General features: G+C 44.6%; 1 protein-coding gene across 3 annotated transcripts in view; it reads right to left on the minus strand.

Moving 5' to 3' along the window:
• Positions 1–20,448, minus strand: part of LOC147108047 (small glutamine-rich tetratricopeptide repeat-containing protein alpha-like) — a 45,595-nt gene that overhangs the window by 16,489 nt on the left and 8,658 nt on the right. For all 3 annotated transcript variants that reach the window (XM_086004494.1, XM_086004492.1, XM_086004493.1), the window contains exons 2-6: positions 12,012–12,150; positions 10,293–10,396; positions 8,872–8,956; positions 7,788–7,887; positions 3,938–4,042 (exon numbers count right to left, since the gene is read on the minus strand). In XM_086004494.1, coding sequence (XP_085860620.1) covers positions 3,938–4,042; positions 7,788–7,887; positions 8,872–8,956; positions 10,293–10,396; positions 12,012–12,111 — 494 coding nt within the window. In that variant the 5' untranslated portion in view covers positions 12,112–12,150. The remainder of the gene's footprint in view (positions 1–3,937; positions 4,043–7,787; positions 7,888–8,871; positions 8,957–10,292; positions 10,397–12,011; positions 12,151–20,448) is intronic.

Below are 20,448 nucleotides of genomic sequence, written 5' to 3' on the forward strand. Positions count from 1 at the left end.
TGTCGCCTTTAACTGGGCAGGCAACACAACCTTCGGAACTCTCGGTCGCAGCTGCAGAGAACAGTATCTATCCCCCCTGACTATACCGTCCCCTACCACAACTACATTCCCTTTCACTCCCCCAACTGGAATGGCCTCCTGCACCACGGCGCCATGGTCAGCTTGCTCATCCATCCTGCAGGATTTTCCCTCATCCACACAGGCAGCAAGAACCTCATACCACACAGGCAGCAAGAACCTCATACCACACAGGCAGCAAGAACCTCATACCACACAGGCAGCAAGAACCTCATACCTGTTGGACAAGGGCAAAGGCTCCTCCAGCACCGTACCTGGGGTCCCCGTACCTGCCTGAGTGGCAATCACACCCTCCTGTCCCTGACCACTAACCAGACCTGTACCACTACCTAACCTAATTATATCTGAAGTGCAATCATAGCAAGGGCTGATAAATAGCAAATGTGATGAACGACCAGTTAACCTGTTCCTCGGTGGCGTTAGTCAACAGAATAACATTAGCCAGGACTCTGGAAGAACATCTTGCACGTCTATGAATTGTACCATGGGATCTTTTATTTCCACCTGAATTAGCAGAAAGGCCTTGGTTTAAGGTACAAATGATGGCAGATCTCAGGTGATACAGTGCTCTTTCAGTACTGCAATGAAGTGCCAGCCTAGATAATGGGTTTAAGACCCACTCCAGGACTTGAGCACAAGTCCTTATGTTTCAGACGTGAGTGTGATACTAAATAAGTTGACACTTGTACCTCAGATAAATTCTTTAGCAGCCTGACAGACATCAATAGCGAAGAGTACATTTAAGTAAGCTATAACTTTCAAATGTACTTCTGGTGTTCACAGACTCCCAACTGAGATCAATTGATCGCGACGACCTCTGTGGCTCTGGTGATAGCAAGTGCTGAAGTAGAAACTATTATTCTTAGCTTGGAATCCTTCCTCTTCCTGGTGCCGTGTCCAAACAGTTAACTCTGTCTGTGGGAAGCTCGAGAGTGAGTGCCGGCAGAGGATGAGATTTAAACCAGGGTCTCCCTGCCCATTACAAAATGCATTATGTTACACCATCAGTCTGTAAATATGTTGCTTCTTTATTTGATTGCAGGGCTCACAAATGGAAATGCTGAACTTAGAATCCCTGCTTTGTTACTTTCCCCATGACCTTGAAGGATTTATGGGGAGGAGGTTACAGTAATAGGGAGGGGCCAAGTTACAGAGCGATTTAAACACAAGAATAAGAATTTTCAATTTGAGGTGTTGTGGGACCTGGAGACAAGGTAGGTCAGTGAGGACAGAGGTGATGGGCGAGGATACAGGCAGCAGAGTTTTGGATGGGCTGAAGTATACTCAGGGTGGAAGATGGGAAGCAGGCCAGAAGAGCACTTGAGCAATCGAGTCTGGAGTTGTCAAAGACTTAAATGAAGGTTTAAGCGGCGAATGGGCTAAAATAAAGGTGGAGGCAGGTGATGCTACGGAGGTGGAAGTCGACAGTCTATGTGATGGAGAGGTACTGGGGTCGGAATCGCGGGTCAAAGTCGAGTAGAACGCTGGGGGGTTACAAACAATCTGCTTCAGCCCAAGAAAGTAACCAGGGAGGAGGATAGGGTTGGTGGCAATGGCTTTAGTCTTCCCAATATTTAACTGGAAAAAATTATGGCTCATCCATGGCTGGAGGTCAGACAGAGTGCAAGGGTCGAGGGGTGGTAGAGTTGGGTGTTAGCCTGCATGTGGAGAGAAGTCTCCCACCAGCAGTAAATAGGAGTCCAATCAGTGGCAGCAATAACTTGAGTTTATGATAGGCTGCAGCAGTAAAATAACAAGGTCACTGAGAAACCCAATGTCTTCATCTCAGATTGCTAAAGTTGCAGAAGGGTGGCTGGATGATTTTCAAGGGTTGGTGGTAATATTGGCATGCCAACCATCAGGCAACTGAACTGTAGGATTGATCGACCTTGACGTCAGTCAATCAATGCTACTTAGCAGATAATGAGTTTAATTTTGAAGGTTTTTTGCATAACGCGCGAACAATTTTTGTCCGGCCGAAACGTAAATACGCTTAGGACGGTTCTGGAATCGTCAGCTTTCTTTCGACGTACCGCACGTGTAGGTACGCTCTATAACTTGAGTTAATTCAAGACAGACAGACAGAAGTATCCTTTTATATATATATATATATATAATATAATATAGATAGATAGATAGATAGATAGATAGATAGAAGATATATATAAATAAAAGGATATGTCTGTCTGTCTCTCTGTCCGGCTATACAATCAAAAGTTAGAGCGTACCTACACATATGTTATATCAAAAGAAAGCTTATTAGGGGACTCTTGTAGGCATATTTACTTTTTTGTCACACAAAAATTGTTTGCAGTGTACAAAAAACGTTCAAAAATCAACTCATTAGCGCTTGACCAATCCTACCTATCATTAGCGTTCAGTGACGTGCTGCTTGACCAATCCTACAGTTCACTCACCTGATGCTTGACCAATCGGTGCTTCACAGGCAGGACCTAATGCTCCAGTCTCCCTAAACTTCGCCGCCATTTTTTTCATCCCCACAGGGACACCACCAGCCAAACAAACCCCCACATTCGGACTCCGGCAGCGGCAAGTGAGTTTCCACGCAGCGGGCGGGTCATCGGCAGTGGCCGACCGTCAACCGCGCCACCCGCGGGGGAGCTCCATCCCCATAGCAACCCCCACATTGCGGCTCCCGATCCTGCCCTGCTGCACCGGCAGGTAAGTTGGGCTCACTCGGGCCGTGCCTCGCAACCGCTCGGCCCGACACACACAGCGGTCAGGGGAGTGGCAGCGGCCGCCCGTCAGCTGCGCGATCCGCGAGGGAGCTCAGCTCGGGTCCGTCTCCACCCAACAGCGCCTCAAGCACTAGGCCCCGCACGGCCGCTATCAGAACGGCACCGGGCCTCAGGCGCTAGGCAGGGAGGGGGGGGGAAGGGGGTGAGGAGGGGGGGGGGGGGAAGGGGGTGAGGAGGGGGGGGGAAGGGGGTGAGGAGGGGGGGGGGGAAGGGGGTGAGGGGGGGGGAAGGGCGGGAGGGAGGGAGGCAGGTAGAGGACAGCACAGGGAGAGGCGGAGAGGGACAGAGAGGGGGGACACACAGGGGCACGGAGACTGCGCGGCCCAAAATTGCCTTGGCAACGCCGGGCTCCCCTGCTAGTGAGAAATAAAAGGAATAGAAAACGCAAACTCATGTCAGGATAACCAACAACTAATCCCTTAAAGAAAACATCTGGGTTCTCTGGTGGCATTGCTATTTGACTACTGCTGCTGCCAGCTGGTGGTCTAGCTACTGTCCTGTGGGAAACTCCTGCTCACAACCCAGAGACCCCAACAACTGATTACTGAGGGAAGTCCTTCACTCAGTTTTGTGGCTTAAAGCACAAGATTTAGGATCACTGTACAATATAATTTTTCACAAATGTCAGCACTGATTAAAAATGCTGCGCATCAGTTCTATATCTACAGGTGCAAGTCATTGTAAACAGCACCTCCAAAGGCTCGACTAGCTAAGGCTGCGAGTGACAAATATACAGACCTGGTTTGATCCCTGGCCTGTGCCCAGTCAGTTGTTACTAATTATTTTGGCGGTCGGGCGACAACAACTTCCCCCAGCGTCCTGGGTTAGTGAGGGGAAGGTCATCGAGGATTCCTGCTACTGTTTCCTTGCCAGTAACCTCCTGCGAGCCTGTGGACATCCAGTAAGGGTGAGCTCAAGCTAGCCCGTGATGCTCTCCCATGCTTGAATAGCCTGCCAACACAATATCTAGACTGATAAATGAAGAATGCCCGCTTGAGTAGAAGTGTCCAGAATCACTCTCCATGGAACCACTGAGCCAACACTTTCAAGAGTGGGAGGAGAGAAATATGTCCAAAAAAAAAAAAAAAAGTACTATTCACCCCATTCTGCCGTAAGCTTTGCTGTAGCTCGGATCAAAAGCTATCGCCTTTTCACAGTCTTCCACTGCTCCAGTATAGTTTCCTAATTTACTGAACGCTGCTGCCCTGCAAAAGAACACAAAATGGTGACCGGTAAAACCAGATCATTTTCCAGCTAATAAAGCTTGGAACATTTTAGTGATGGATTCTGCTGTAACAAAGCAAGTTAGAGACAATACATCTGAACCACCTTATACCCGTGTAGTCAGAGCATCTATAGTTTCTCTGTCATAACCTAATACTTACTCAACATTAACAGTCGCACAGGCAAAAGGTCGTCGACCTGAAACGTTAACTCCGTTTCTCTCTCCACAGATGCTGCCTGACCTGCTGAGTATTTTCTGTTTTTATTTAACAGTCCCACACGCTGCAGCCTTCACACATCTCAACCCAAATGCAAGCTTGGTTTGCTATTTCACCAAATTTCCTTTCTCTCGAAAGTTAAGCATCCTTCAACTGTTTTGAGGACATTTTCTCTTTACTAGTAATCTGCATCTCAATATCAATAATATTTCCGTCTATTTCTCATGTTCACAAGATAGTTATGGATGAGGAAGGCCAAAAAAAGTCGTTTCATCACAACACGCAACAGCTTCTGAAATCATTCAACGGTTTTTGTCTTTACTACCCTACCTGGAAGTCCATGCCATAGAATCATGGAATGATACAGCACAGGAGGCCATTTGGCCCATCGTGCCTATGCTCTTTGGTAGAGCTATCTAATTAATTCCACTCCCCTGCCCTTTCCACATAGCCCTGTAAAGTTTTCCCCTTCAAGTATTTATCCTATTCTCTTTTGAACGTTACTATTGAATCTGCTTCCGCCATCCTTTCAGGCAGTGTTCCAGATCACAACAACTCGCCGCGTAAAATGTTGATCAATCTTCATGTGAAGGACTCAGACACTACTCCTACAGTTCCTATGTGTAAATTGGCTGCCACGTTTGCCTACAAAATCATGACTGCACTTCAAGAGTAAAGAAATGGTTGAAGAGAGTCGTGGGATGATGTGACGTGGTGCCAATTATGAATGGAAGTTCTTTTTTCTTTCAATTTTCCTTTCACTCACTATAGTTAAATCTATCCTCCTGTTACACTTTAGCTTGGAGTTAGTCCTCGATTTTACCTTCTCCATCCCATTTATTGTTTTATAAAATGTTAAGCGCAGAAAGAAACCATTCAGCCCAGAGCTCCTACACTAGTTCTCTGTACACTTCGTCCCATTGCCCTGCCACCATATAAAGCTTTTTTTTAAAAAAAAGACATGCCGCAATCAACTTTCCTGTTAAGCCGTGCAGCCGCCTGGAAGTCCCACGCAAGCTGCTCACCGGCTTTTACATGGGAGAAACTGCACATGCGCGAATGGGCCGCACAGCCAGTTAAAGGGGCCATGCACCAAAAATAATTATTACAGGGACATTGGCTGCAATGCCTCAACATCTTTCCTAAAGTAGGGTACCCAAAACTGGACAATAGTTCAAATGCAGCCACTTTTAAATACCTTCACGACAGCAGTGGATAAACCTTTCTTTTTGTCAACTGGATGCACAGGAGCGTACCATCGAGCCACAAATAACATGTGAACCCATGCCCCCATTCATTTATGTACATCTCTCGAGTTGCTGATACCGACAGGAGCCTAGTGCTTCGATTTAGAATTTATCCAACAATGTGGCAATGACATTAAAGCCAGCCCTTTCCAAACCTCCATGTGTACAAGATGCAAACAGGACAAACCAGCAAAAAAAAAATATGAAGCACAAAGAAGATGGAGCTGCCTGGGCATTGAGAGACAGCTTCCTGGGGCTCACGGGCCCGTGCAGCTCTTGGATTGAGTTTGGACACCTTTTGCTGCAAGGAGACCCCACTTAGTCACCTTCTTATGAGGCTGAATGGGATAGTCTTCCTTCATAAGTCAGTCCTCCGACAGTGCAAATCCACTTCCTGGCTCTTCTCTGCAGCCTCTAGAGCCTGAATGTCACTTTTGTACTACCAAGACTAGAAATGCTGACATACAACTGAACTTGCATTTCTATAGCGCCTTTCACGACCTCGGGTCGTCCCAAAGCACTTCACAGCCAATGAAGTACTTTTTGAAGTGTAGTCACTGTTGTAATGTAGGAAATGCGAAAGGCAATTTGTGCACAGCAAGCTCCCACAAACAGCAATGTAATAATAACCAGATAATCTGTTTTAGTGATGTTGATTGAGGGATAAATACTGGCCAGGACACCGGGGATAACTCCCCTGCTCTTTTTCGAAATAGTGCCATGGGATCTTTTACATCCACCTGAGAGAGCAGACGGGGCCTCGGTTTAACGTCTCATCTGAAAAACGGCACCTCCGACTGGAGTGAAGTGCCAGCCTAGATTTTATGCTCAAGTCTCTGGAGTAACCATCAAACATCGGGACCACATTAAGTGCTGTCATTTCAACTAAATAAAAGTGTTAGACAGAAAATGTTCTATTCTTCCACATTTTACCCTCAACTACACAAATCACACGCTGCAGAACAAAGTCCCTGTGGTATCAGGTTACAGAACCCATTCAAGCTTTGGGTGGCGGGTCTGACATTCTGGTATATTTTTGCATAAATCACTGCTCTTCACGCATGATTTGTTCAATTGCACTCCTTGTAGGTGTAAGCAATTTCCTCATGAATGCATTTAATCAAAAAATGTTATTCCAAGGGTGCTGGCCCAAGACCAGCTTGTATTGAAGATAACTAGTTCTGCCTTCAACACTCCAGTGCAGATACTCTCTAGGGAAAAAGATACACAGCCTGTTGAAGTTCAGCAAGGCTCTATTTAAAACTTTGAAGAAGAAAGCTTTAACGGAATATCAATTTCCCCTCTCTATAGTCATAGGTAGGCAGTAAAAAGATTAGAAAACGGGGTCACATGGGGGCCAAACATTCACCTCGCAAGGCATTAGAGAATTGGCATAGTTGAAGCATAAATTCTGGAGAGATGCAGAAGAAGCCAAGAAAACATCAGGACCACTAAGTGGGGAGGAATCTAAACTGGATTAGCACGGGGATAGATATGAATTAGGCACGGTGAAGAGGAGCAGATCGATCCTTAGCCTAGATTTTAAACAGCTAATATTTAGATACAGCAAGAAGGATATTTGGGAGGGATTGTACAGCAGTAATCTCGTCAAAGGGTTCAGATGACATCAGAAACTGCTTGGGAATGCTCATCTAAACATCAAAGTCAAATTTAGGTTTATTGAAATAAAAACATACTATAGGGTGTAAGGGTGTTCTCGGTCATTTTTTGTTTGCTGTCACTAGGTATCATGGCAGACTCCCATGACTAGGGTGGTACATACACAACACACTAACATACACAATACAGTCCAACAGACATTTAAGAGTATCTTGGAGAGTCCTACCAGTCCGTTACAATAATGAATAATTCTATGCAAGTGACTTGGCATGGTAGACCTTGGTTTCATTCCCGTGGATTGCCTCGTTCTGTGTTTTTCTCTCCTTGGACTGTTTGCCCGAGCAAAGTGTGAAACTTTGGTTATGTGGGCGCTGTAGATGTGACTGCTCTTGGCAGGTAGTCAGCAAATAGCGTCAGAAAGCCAAGCGTCACGAAACAAAATACATATGCTGCCCAAGATGCATGTGCTCCCCAAGATGCATGTGCTCATTGCTAAATAGCTCACCGCTGAAGTTACCTTCCTGCTAAAGATCACAGCTCATGCGAGAGCCTCCAAATACAACTGTAACGTGTATCCAAAAGGTTGACAGACACACACTCAACACAGAGGGAAACAAAACTGGTGTCCATCATCATCATACCTGTTGCAAAAATAAACTGCATTGCTAGGATTTAATTCAATGGCTTTTGTGTAGTAATCCACAGCACTCTGGTAATTTTCTATTTTCATTTGCTCATTTCCTAAATGATTAAAAGAAAAGAAGAATCAATGACATGTATCCTTAGGAAGCCCGGCCACCCCTTGTGACCAAACTTGTAACCAAACATGTAGCTTCTAAGGTTTTGAACACACTTCTAATCACGAGACCACTGCCTGTTCCAAACCGCTTTCATGTTCTGCCCCTCCTTTTCTTCATATAGTTTGTAATTCCCAACTTTGTCATTCAAAGCTTCAGAACATTTTGGATAATTGGGAATGGCTCCAATATTATTTTTGGAAGTGTGACCACATGAATATTAATTAAAGGCTGAAAATTGAGAGAGAGAAAAATGGTTGAGTGAGGACGATTAAAAGTAATGATCAAACGGCCATAAACCCGAAGGGCAAAGCTGGGGTGGCAAGTTGTCTATATCCAAAGATGAAATTGCTTTCTTGCAATTACTGTACTTCCACACAAATAAACCTGCACACATGGTTCAACAATTCAGCTGGCAATAAGTTTAGCACTGAGGCACCACCAGAGTCCTGCTCAAGGCTAATACAACCGGAAGCAAAAAGCTCATCATAGAATCATACAGCACAGAAAGAGGCCATTCGGCCCATTGTATCTGTGCCAGCTCTTTGGGATACCCAATTACTCCCAGTCTCCTACTCTTTCCCCATAGCTGTGCAATTTTTTTCTTAGTTTACATATTGAAACAGTTGCTGCAGTAAGTTTGTTAACCAAAAAAAAACATTTACAGCTAGGGTGACTTGTGCGTTGACAAGTCACAACTCTACCATCAGCAGCTCTGCTGATTGCGAGCTGGAGAGTGAAAATTTTAACCTGCCGAACTAGGAAATTTACTAGCCCAAACACTGAGAGGAGGTGTGTTACTTCAGTAAAAATGTTTGCAAAAGTTCTTGGCAAGGAGCCATTGTTTCAGCCAGTAAATACATTAGCTAGGGGGCGATGAAGCACACACAGATTGTGACAAATATTCACTGCAAGAAATTATTTTTACCTTCTGTTTTCAGCAGCTCAGCTTGAGAGAGATCTTCAACAGTTGGCGAGTCAGGTACACAGTCCACAATTACATTAGGTATCTCCTGTAGACAAACACGGGGGGGGGGGGGAATGTAAAAAAAAAAAAAAAAAATTTTTAATCTTGATTTCAACTCCAATATCAAAGATCAATGAATCTTAAACATGTCTTTCTAGGGTTAAGAGACTCAAGGTAGGATTTCATAAGTGGCATGAAAAACAAACATTTAGCCAATTTTCAATGTAGCGTAATGTAATTTTGATGTAGGATCTGCGAATATGCTGGAGGAAATCCAAGTTTCATTCAAGCACTTTCAACATAAAATGGTTGAATTGAGGGGCATCCAGTTAGGAAATAAACAAACAGAGAATGTATGTCTTATTTGGTTTCAAGTAACCGCCATTTCACGGGTGCATTTAGCTCATGGATCAAGCCAGTTACACAACCACTTGGAAGTCAGAACCAGAAAGGCACAGCAAAGAGGAAGCATGAATAAAATAAAAACACTTATGCCTGGGTATGGAGGGAGGCATGCAAAATCAGAACATTTGTTTATTACTAAAAGATCATCCAAATGCAATAATTAGTGTTTAAGAGCCAGTTGTACCATGTTTATTGAATGACTAATACTTTAAAATGCAGTATGATACACAACTACTAATTCTATAAAAGGTCAAAACCGCCAATGAAGTAAACTGGTTAAATGACGAGGGATATCTTTGAAAATACACTTTAATTTCCAATTTTTCCCTTCCTCTCCTCTTCTGACTCTTGCAAGGCTACAACCGCATGGGCACCAAGTGTCCCTGGGCGCAAAGGTTTCACGGTGCCCAAGACATTGAATAACTGTAGCTTATCTGACTGTCTCTGTTCCCTGCTGGATCAAGAGCAAGAACACACATTGATTATTTTCCTCTTTAGCCCAGGGGCATGCTGAGGGCTACTATAACATGCCAAAGCCAACCTAGTTCAGGCCACCTAACAGCATAGACCAGGACCTACCTAATGTGCATGGCTCAGTTAGATGTTGCCATTGCCAAATTTAACACCACTTCCAAACAATTATTGTCAGCAACATAGTGCTTGAATTCCCAACTTCCTACATTAGGGAGTGCTGAGTCGCCACACAGTTCTTGATTTCAGTTGGTGCTGCAGTCATGCAGAGGAGAATCAAGCTACACATCTGGAAGTGGCCATGTAGGTCCCCTGCCAAGATGATGTGTAGAATGGAGACATGGATAGATCTTATATAAAAATATACACATCATCTTTGGCAGAAAGAACAGAAACAGAAGCTTTAGGATGAAAGCCTACACAATCGAAGAACCACTTAGTTAACTATCAATTTAGCAACATCACGTACTTGTGGCTATTTTTACTCTCTTAAATTCAGCTCTTACCTCGCCAACAGCAGCCGTAAAAATCTCTGGGAGTGTCTGAGACACAGCAAGATCCTCATTATCCACAGAGATGGCAAATGCTGTCTCCAAGCACTGGACTGCAACTGGGGACAAGATCACAGGCCACCATTTAAAATAAGAACAACGATTAACCCAGCATTTTAGTCAGCTGAATTATTTCAACTTTAAACCAAGTCTTGATCTTTCATAAGACATCACATATTTCACTAAGCTACTCTTAATTTCGGTGTACCTGAACGGTTTTAAATTTGCTCAGGGTTGGGTTGGTAACATCTTGTATTCAAGTACAAGAGAAGTTTTTAATTTTGCAGACTTCTTTAGAAATTGTTTCTTTTCTGTTTTTCAGCTCCCTGGCCCCATGGTACTTGTGGGCCTTGGTGAGACCACACCTTGAGTATTGTGTGCAGTTTTGGTCGCCTTACCCGAGGACGGATGTTCTTGCCATGGAGGGAGTGCAGCGAAGATTCACCAGGCTGATACCTGGGATGGCAGGAATGACGTATGAGGAGAGATTGGGTCGATTGGGCTTATACTCACTGGAGTTTAGAAGAATGAGGGGGGATCTCATTAAAAACCTATAAAATTCTGTCAGGCCTGGACAGACTAGATGCAGGAAGGATGTTTCTGATGGCCGGGGAGTCCAGAACCAGGGGTCATAGTCTAAGGATAAAGGGGTAAGCCATTTAGGACTGAAATGAGGAGGAATTTCTTCACCCAGAGAGTGGTGAACCTGTGGAATTCTCTGCCACAGAGGGTGGTGGAGGCCAGTTCATTAAATATATTCAAGAGTTGGATATATTTCTTAAGGCTAAAGGGATCAAGGGATATGGGGAGAAGGCAGGGACAGGGTACTGAATTTGGATGATCAGCCATGATCTCATTGAATGGCGGAGCAGGCTCGAAGGGCCGAATGGCCTACTCCTGCTCCTATCTTCTATGTTTCTATGTTATAAATCTCATCATTCATCAAGAAACTACTTGTGAAATAACACTGGACAGCCAGCTGGTGGCGCTGTCCAAGGAGTATAAATACTCAGGCGTGGGCCCAGCTTTCCAGGGACATTTTGTAAGACAAGGAACTAGAAGTACAACTAGACCTCCATGTTCTGAAACAAGTTGATTAAAGCCTTGCTTTATACTCAAACCAAGTGTGTAGTGAGTTTTATGTCAGTACTATTCATGCAAGAGCCCACTCCTTACAGGCGAGGACCCATTTCTAGCTCCTCACCAACGCTGCTCCATAATCACCCAATAGGTGTTGTAATTCAGACTATTTGTGCATCAGCTGCTTATTTTCTGCCTTTCCCTATGGGGAAACACGAAGCCTCCACCCAGTACTTCTCTCCGTGTGAGGCATTGCGTGGAAGCTGCCCTATGGATTCACCAATACACACTCCGCCACCGAGGAGTCTATAATGGAATGGCTTACCAGGATGCCTGCTCCGATCAGACGAGAAAGCAAGGCTGTGACTGGCATGCAAAAGTAATGCCTAACATTGTGCATTGAGCAGACAATGCGCGACAGCTTTGCTATAAAAGCATAGCTACCGTAGAAAAGAATGCAAATCGTATTGTTACCCATCCGATCACACAAGATTAAAAAAAAACAGTTCTCTGGTGTTGGGCTACGCGCTCAATTTCAACATTGTTCAGTTTTTGATTCTCACCACCCTTCCCCCACCAACATTGGTCACTTACCCTCTAAGCTCTCCTGAGCATCTGAAGTCAAATCCCCAGACTGGAGCTGGTCACGTAAAAACTGAATGATGGAATATGCGAGGCGTTTATTGTCCGTCATTATTGTGTTCCTAGGCTAAATTGGAGGTCAGCTCAAGCACTAAAAACAAAAAAACAAATCCTTCAATTACTCGAGGTCACTCGAAGGTTTGATTCATCTTCAAAGGGAATTGACATAAAACTTTCCTGTAACACAGCCCCACACTCAAAAGAAAGACTTGCATTTACATAGTACCTTTCATGACCACCGGATGTCTCAAAGCACTTTACAGCCAATGAAGTACTTTTTGAAGTGCAGTCACTGTTGTAATGTAGGAAACGCGGCAGCCAATTTGCACACAGCAAGCTCCCACAAACAGCAATGTGATGATGACCAGATCATCTGTTTTAGTGATGTTGGTGGAGGGATAAATATTGGTCAGGACACCGGGGAGAACTCCCTGCTTTTCTTCAAAATAGCACCATGGGATCTCTTACATCCACCTGAGAGAGCAGACGGGGCCTCGGTTTAACGTCTCATCCGAAAGACGGCACCTCCGACAGTGCAGCACTCCCTCAGCACTGCACTGGAGTGTCAGTCTAGAATTTTGTGCTCAAGTCTCTGGAGTGAGATTTGAACCCACGACCTTCTGACTCAGAGACGAGGGTGCCACGGCGGACACCACTCAAGTGATACTGGTGATTAAATGAACAGCAATCTGCAGTTTTTAAATCTTGCCTTATACTGCTAGAAGGTATTACTTTGGATTCCAAGGATCCTGAGCCACTATGCAGGGGAAATAAAAGGCCAACAACTTGCACTTATATAGCACGTTTAATGTAGTAAAATCTCCCAAAGTGTCCAATAGAGACTTAATCAAAAAGTAGCAGCTGTGCTAAGGAGGAGTGACCAAAAGCTTGGTAGAATAATTGGATTTTAAGGAAGGTCTTAAAGCAGGAGGGGGTGGGGGCTCAAGGAAGGAATTCCAGAGTACAGTAAAGAAAGCACTTGCATTTCTATAGCGTCTTTCACGACCTCGGGACGTCTCAAAGTTCTTTACAGCCAATGAAGTACTTTTGAACTGCAGTCACTGTTGTAATGTAGGAAATGCGGCAGCCAATTTGCGCACAGCAAGCTCCCACAAACAGCATTGTGACAATGACCAGATAATCTGTTTTTGTTACGTTGATTGAGGGATAAATATTGGCCCCAGGACACCAGGGAGAACTCCCCAGCTCTTAAGAGTCATAGTTATACAGCACAGAAAGAGGCCCTTCAGCCCATCATGTCTGCGCCGACCATCAATCCCTGTCCAGTCTAATCCCATTTTCCAGCATTTGGTCCATAGCCTTGTATGCAATGGCATTTCAAGTGCTCATCCAAATGCTTCTTGAATGTTATGAGGGTTCCTGCCTCTACCGCCCTTTCAGGCAGTGAGTTCCAGATTCCAACCACCCTCTGGGTGGAAAAGTTCCTCCTCAAATCCCCTCCAAACCTCCTGCCCCTTACCTTGAATCTATGCCCCCTTGTTATTGACCCCCCTACTAAGGGGAAAAGTTCCTCTTTATCTACCCTATCTATGCCCCTCATCATTTTGTACACCTCAATCAGGTCCCCCCTCAGCCTTCTTTGCTCCAAGGAAAACAACCCCAGCCTGTTTAGTCTTTCTTCATAGCTGAGGCGCTCCATCCCAGGTAACATCCTGGTGAATCTTCTCTGCACCCTCTCCAAAGCAATCACATCCTTCCTATAGTGAGGCGACCAGAACTGCACACAGTACTCCAGCTGTGGCCTCACCAGCGTTTTGTACAGCTCCATCATAATCTCCCTGCTCTTATATTCTATGCCTCGGCTAATGAAGGCAAGTATCCCATATGCCTTTTTAACCACCTTATCTACCTGTTCCGCTGCCTTCAGGGATCTATGTACATGTACACCAAGGTCCCTCTGACCCTCTGTACTTCCTAGGGTCCTACCACTCATTGTGTATTCCCTTGCCTTATTTGTCCGTCCAAAATGCATCACCTCGCACTTTTCAGGGTTAAATTCCATTTGCCACTTTTCCGCCCATCTGACCAACCCGTTTATATCGTCCTGTAGCCTGAGGCTTTCCTCCTCGCAATTTACCACCCCACCAATTTTCGTGTCATCTGCAAACTTACTGATCATACCTTTTACATTCTCATCCAAATCATTTATGTAGATCACAAACAGCAAGGGTCCCAGCACCGATCCCTGAGGTACCCCACTGGACACAGGCTTCCAGTCACAAAAGCAACCTTCGACCATCACCCTCTGCCTCCTGCCACTCAGCCAGTTTAGGATCCAACGCGCCAAGGCACCCTGGATCCCATGGGCTCTTACCTTCTTGACCAGTCTCCTATGCGGGACTTTGTCAAAAGCTTTACTGAAATCCATGTAAACCACATCCACAGCATTTCCCTCATCCACACACCTAGTCACCCCCTCGAAAAATTCAATCAGATTGATCAGACATGATTTACCCTTGACAAAGCTATGCTGATATCCCCGATTAATCCTTGCCTCTCCAAGTGGAGACTAATTTTGTCCCTCAGAATTTTTTCCAATAATTTCCCTACCACAGATGTTAGGCTCACTGGCCTGTAATTCCCTGGTTTATCCCTGCTACCCTTCTTGAATAATGGTACTACGTTAGCTGTTCTCCAGTCCTCTGGTACATCCCCTGTGGCCAGAGAGGTTCTGAAAATGTGTGTCAGAGCCCCTGCAATCTCCTCCTTTGCCTCACACAACAGCCTGGGATACATCTCGTCCGGGCCTGGGGATTTATCCACTTTTTGGCCTGCTAAAACCGCTAGTACCTCCTCCCTCTCGATGCTAATATGTTCAAGTATGTCACAGTCCCCTTGCCCGATTTCTATGTCTACATCGTCTTTCTCCATAGTGAACACAGATGCAAAAAATTCATTTAAAACCCCGCCTACATCATCTGGCTCTACACACAGATTGCCACTTTGGTCCCTAATGGGCCCTACCCTTTCCCTGGTTATCCTCTTGCCCTTAATATACTTATAAAACATCTTAGGATTTTCCTTTATTTTGCTCGCCAGTGTTATTTCATGGCTCCTCCTCGCCCTCCTAATTTCTTTTTTAAGTATGCCCCTGCACTTTTTATACTCCTCTAGGGCTTCCTCCGTCTTTAGTCTTTTGTAACTGCCAAAAGCCCCCCTTTTTTTCCTAATGCATTTTTGTATCTCCCTTGTCATCCAAGGTTCCCTTTGCTTGTTGGTCCCACCCTTGACCTTTACAGGAACATGTTGGCGTTGTACTCTCTCTATTTCCCTTCTGAAAGTCTCCCACTGCTTTGATGTGGATTTTCCTATAAGTAGCTGCTCCCAGTCCACTTTGGCCAGATCCTGCCTTATCATATTAAAATCGGCCTTTCCCCAATTTAGAACCCTTATTTCCGGGCCGTCTTTGTCTTTTTCCATGACCACCTTAAATCTCACCGAATTATGGTCACTGTTGCCAAAATGCTCTCCTACTGACACTTCCACCACTTGCCCGGCTACATTCCCTAGAATTAGGTCCAGTACCGCCCCCTCTCTTGTAGGACTTTCTACATGTTGGCTCAAAAAGCTCTCCTGGATGCACTTTAAGAATTCTGCCCCCTCTAAGCCTTTCACACTCTGACTATCCCAATTAATATTGGGATAGTCAGAGTGTGAAAGGCTTTGAAATAGTGCCATGGGATCTTTTACGTCCACCTGAGTGAGCAGACGGGGCCTCGGTTTAACGTCTTAACCGAATGACGAGAATCTACGGGAGAACCGATACCCATGAGAATGCACATCCCAAGATTGAGAACGAACTTCTGCATCGCTCTCCCATGACCTAACCAAACCAATGTAAAAGCACCTATTAAAAATTCTGGGACTCCAGATACTCAAATCAAAATTAAATGGATAACTACGCAAAACATCAACTCCATCCGTCACCACATCTATTTAAGAAGAGATTAATTAGCAGGTTCACGAGCATGCAAATGCTCAGTTTTAAAAAATGACCTATTCATTTCAATCATGGATCCTACAGAAGGTCAATATCAGTCAAATATATTTACAGAGGAAGAACAGAGCCTATTACCAGAACTGATCTGAGCCAGAGCTACATTTCATTCAAATTAATTCAGATTTGCCCTAGATTGCGGAGGTTAGACGAGATCCCAAGGAGCTGGCTCTTATTATCCAGAGAAATAATCATTCACTTTTACTCTTCATTAAATGATCTTTGTATGTTGACGGTGAGAAAACAGAAGAGTTTAGCAAATGCAACGTCTTGTAGATAGAACTGTGCACGGATGGAAAGCAGCACAAATTCAATGGAACAAGACTAACTGCAGACTCCCCTATCAATTGCTTCACAGATTTATTAGGAAATTTGTGGAAAATGCAGAAGGATGAATCATAGCCCCCTGGTTGCATAGTTTCTTTTTGACAATTTCTCAGATTTTAAATAGGAACGGTTGATTTTTAAATTTAGAATAATAGATACCTTGGTATGTGTGTTATGACAGTAACAGAGGTCACACTCTGATCTATTAAAAACTGCATTACCAGTTTATCAATGTCATTGAAACAAGAACTGTTACCGCCCTCAAAAATTCTCCTAGTTATTATCCTCTTACAAATAAAAACCGAAGGAAGATACTACTGACGTGCATAAGATGCTGGAGAAGTACGATGAGTTCACAATGGTGAAATAAATGCTCCTACATGATCTAATAGAGGCCTTTAAAATGATGAAATGTTTTGATAGGGTAGACGTAGTGAAGATGTTCCCACTTGTGGGGGGGAGTTCAAAACTAGGGACCATAAATATAAGATAGTCAGCAAAAATGTTCCCTGTAGGCTGCACTACGGTCTGTGCGGCCCCTCTAAGTTCCTGCGCATGAGCGGTATTGCCAATGTAAAAGCTGGTGAGCGGCCTGCGCGGGACCTTGTGGTTTACTGCGTGGCCGCACACGCGCGCAGCTCAGAGGGAACGCTGGTCAGTAATAAATCCAATAAAAAATGCAGGAGAGAACGTCTTTACCCAGAGGGTGGTGAGAATGTGGAACTCGCTACCATGGGGAGTGGTTGAGGCAAATAGCAGAGATACATTCAAGGGGAAGTTAGATAAACACACGAGGGAGAAAGGGATAGAAGAGCAGCACAGTGGCATAGTGGTTAGCACTGTTGCCTCACAGCGCCAGGGACCCGGGTTCAAATCCGGCCTCGGGTGACTGTGCAAACTCCACACAGACATTCTCCCCGTGTTTGCGTGGGTTTCCTCCAGGTGCTCCGGTTTCCTCCCACGGTCCAAAGATGTGCGGGTTAGGTTGATTGGCTATGATAAAATTGACCCCTAGTGTTAGGGGGATTAAATACGTGGGGTTACGTGGGATATGTGTTGGTGTAGGGGTTACGGGGATCGGGTGGGATGTGTGTCGGTGCAGGCTCGATGGGCCGAAATGGCCTCTATCTGCACTGAGGTTTCTGTGATTCTGTGATATGCAGATAAGGTTAGATGAAGTAGGGTGGGAGGAGGCTCGCGTGGAGCATGGGCCAGTTGGCCCAAACAGCCCATTTCTGTGCTGCACATTCTATGTAAATAGGTATCACAATACTCCAATATTCAAATGATCTCACCTTTATTCCGGCTTTTAGGATTTAGTCACATTTATAGAAACCAAAATGAGTCAAGCACTAATTCAAATAGCTTCATGTATAACGCTCTTTATGAATGACTCAAGTGCTTTGTTAAATCAAATTGAAAGACTAAAAGCAGGAGGAATAGGGCACTTTTGGGAACTAAGGCTTTACAAGTCTCATGCTATTGGTTCTGCATGCGCGTAACCCGAGCTCGTTTTATGCTCGGGCCGTTCAGATGCAGGGAAACCAGAAACAGCTGTAGATTAATCCCACAAACCCTTAACTATTTTAACCCTAACCCCAAGTTGTGCGATAGGACAACAAATTAAAAATGAACAAACCTCTGGTGGGCTGTATGGCACAGTGGTTAGGCACTGGCTTTCACTTCCGGGGCCCAAGTTCAAATCCAGCCCAGATGGATGGGACAAAACTATACTCTGTCTGCTGACCGAGACACTGCTGTCCATAAAATGGCTGCTGTATTCATCTAAAAATAACTCCATTTGAAAGCAACTTCCACATGAAGCATTTTGGGACATTTTAAGGGATGCGATAAGCGGACATAAATGCCATTTTTTCCCCACTTTCGTTCAAAATTATCCACAGGGAGACAAAAACAAGTCTCTGAGATCCCAAAGTACATCATCACATAACGAGATTGGAATAAAGCACATTTTTCAACTACAAAGAGATAAAGCTAGAAATACACAGGTTAGTCAGCAGCGGAGACAGAAAGGGTCCCTTCAATCTCAGACTTACAATGATCTGGAAATGTGCCACCTGAAAGGGCGGTGGAAGCAGATTCAATAATAACTTTCAAATATGCTTGAAAAGGGGGAAAAAAATGGCAGGGCTATGGGAAAAGAGCAGGGGAGTGGGACTAATTGGAGAGCTCTTTCAAAGAGCCGGCACAGGCACGATGGGCCGAATGGCCTCCTTCCGTGCTGCAAGATTCTGTGATTCTATACATGGCATTTCTTTGCACCTCTGAAAAATACTGTGGTTAGTCAAATAACCGCAGGAAGCCCACAAACACTTTCCCAGACTTAACACGTTAGCAAAGCGTCACCAACTTCAATGCATTTTTATATCATGATTGTAATGAGCATATGCTTTGAGAACAATATTCTCCAGTATGATCGAGTCACCAGCTGAGTGTTGTAATCCTGTAGCCTTGGTAGGATAGAGGGGGTCCGGAAGGAAGAAAAACTGTTTATACACTACTTATTCCTGACCAGGTTTCCCCAGGGAAACGGAACTGCACTGCCTCCCAGTTACCTAGTAAATGAGTCAGTTAACTTTGTTAAACTTTGGTAGAATTATTAACGTTAAGGATTACATTTTTAACTTGCAAGCTGAATTTCCCAATATATTTTTCTATCCAATAGTAAATGTATGTATAGGTGTGTAATACAGTATTTATATATACACACACACACCTATACACGGAGCTGAGAACTCTCAATTGACTGTGCGAAGCATGTAAATAAAATAACTCATCTGACATTGGTCCAGAACAACTCCAGAACAACTGGTGCCTCAATGCCATGGTGGAAGGCCATTACTAACAACCTGCTTCTGCCAGGTTTACTCCGAGGGGGATTGACAGGATAGATGCGGAGACTGCATCCCCTGGCTGGTGAGCCTAGAACTAGGGGCACAGTCTCAGGATAAGGGGTCGTCCTTTTAAGAATGAGATGAGGAGGAATTTCTTCACTCAGGAGGGTTGTGAATTTTTGGAATTCTCTGCCCCAGAGGGCTGTGGATGCTCAGTCGTTGAGTATATGCAAGGCTGAGATCGATAGATTTTTGGACTTGAGGGGAATCAAGGGATATGGGGATCGGGCGGGAATGTGGAGTTGAGATCAAAGGTCAGCCATGATCTTGTTGAATGGCGGAGCAGGCTCGAGGGGCCGTATGGCCTCCTCCTGCTCCTGATTATGTTCTTTTTCTGAACTCTCTGCCCTGGCTCAAGACCAACCCAATGCTTTTCTAGCTTCCTGGTTTGGGTTCCACTTTCCTTACTCCTTTTTGTGACATGCCTTGGGTGTTAAAGGCACGGCATAAATGCAAGTTGTTGTTTCCGTTGCCGACGTTTCATTTTATTAGAAAATATTTCCAGTTATTTGTCCTTTTAAAGAAAAAAAGCCAATTGGGAGCCTCAGCCCCTACTTTAGCCCTGTGGATCCAAGGCACTACTAGATTATTTCTAAAATACTTGGGTAATAAAATTGACTTTTTAAAGAGTTTCTTCTCATACCAAACAAACACTGACGCTTGGCGACATGCTCAGTTCAATTTCTGGGTTTGTATATTCAAAATTTTCTGAACAGGCTAGTGCTGAAATTCAAACATTAAGTCATAGATCAAAATTAAGCAGCGTCCTGCTGAAACAAACCACTATATTTAGTCACACACAAGTATGTGGGAGTGTGATTGTCGGACAGATTGTACAGCAATAAGTGTTCACTTCACTCTGCTCATAGGAAACTTCTCCAAGACACATGACAAGCTTTGTTCAAACTTTTGCATGTGTAAATACTTGTAGAAGACGGTCAAGCCCTACACTAGCTAAATGATGACTTGAAAGCTACGGGGAGCCCCGTGACTGGGTGGGAAACAAAGCATTCACATATGCGAGTGCGTAGGGGAAGGGTTTTAAGTATGTTGGCAGGGAAATGTATGTAACTCTCTGAAGAAAATCCATCACGTCTAGAATGGAACGCTCGAGGCCATTGGGTAGAAT

The sequence above is a fragment of the Somniosus microcephalus genome, chromosome 13 (assembly GCF_052327205.1).
Source record: "Somniosus microcephalus isolate GS21.2 chromosome 13, FLI_Smic_1.0, whole genome shotgun sequence".
Classification (NCBI taxonomy): Eukaryota; Metazoa; Chordata; class Chondrichthyes; order Squaliformes; family Somniosidae; genus Somniosus; species Somniosus microcephalus.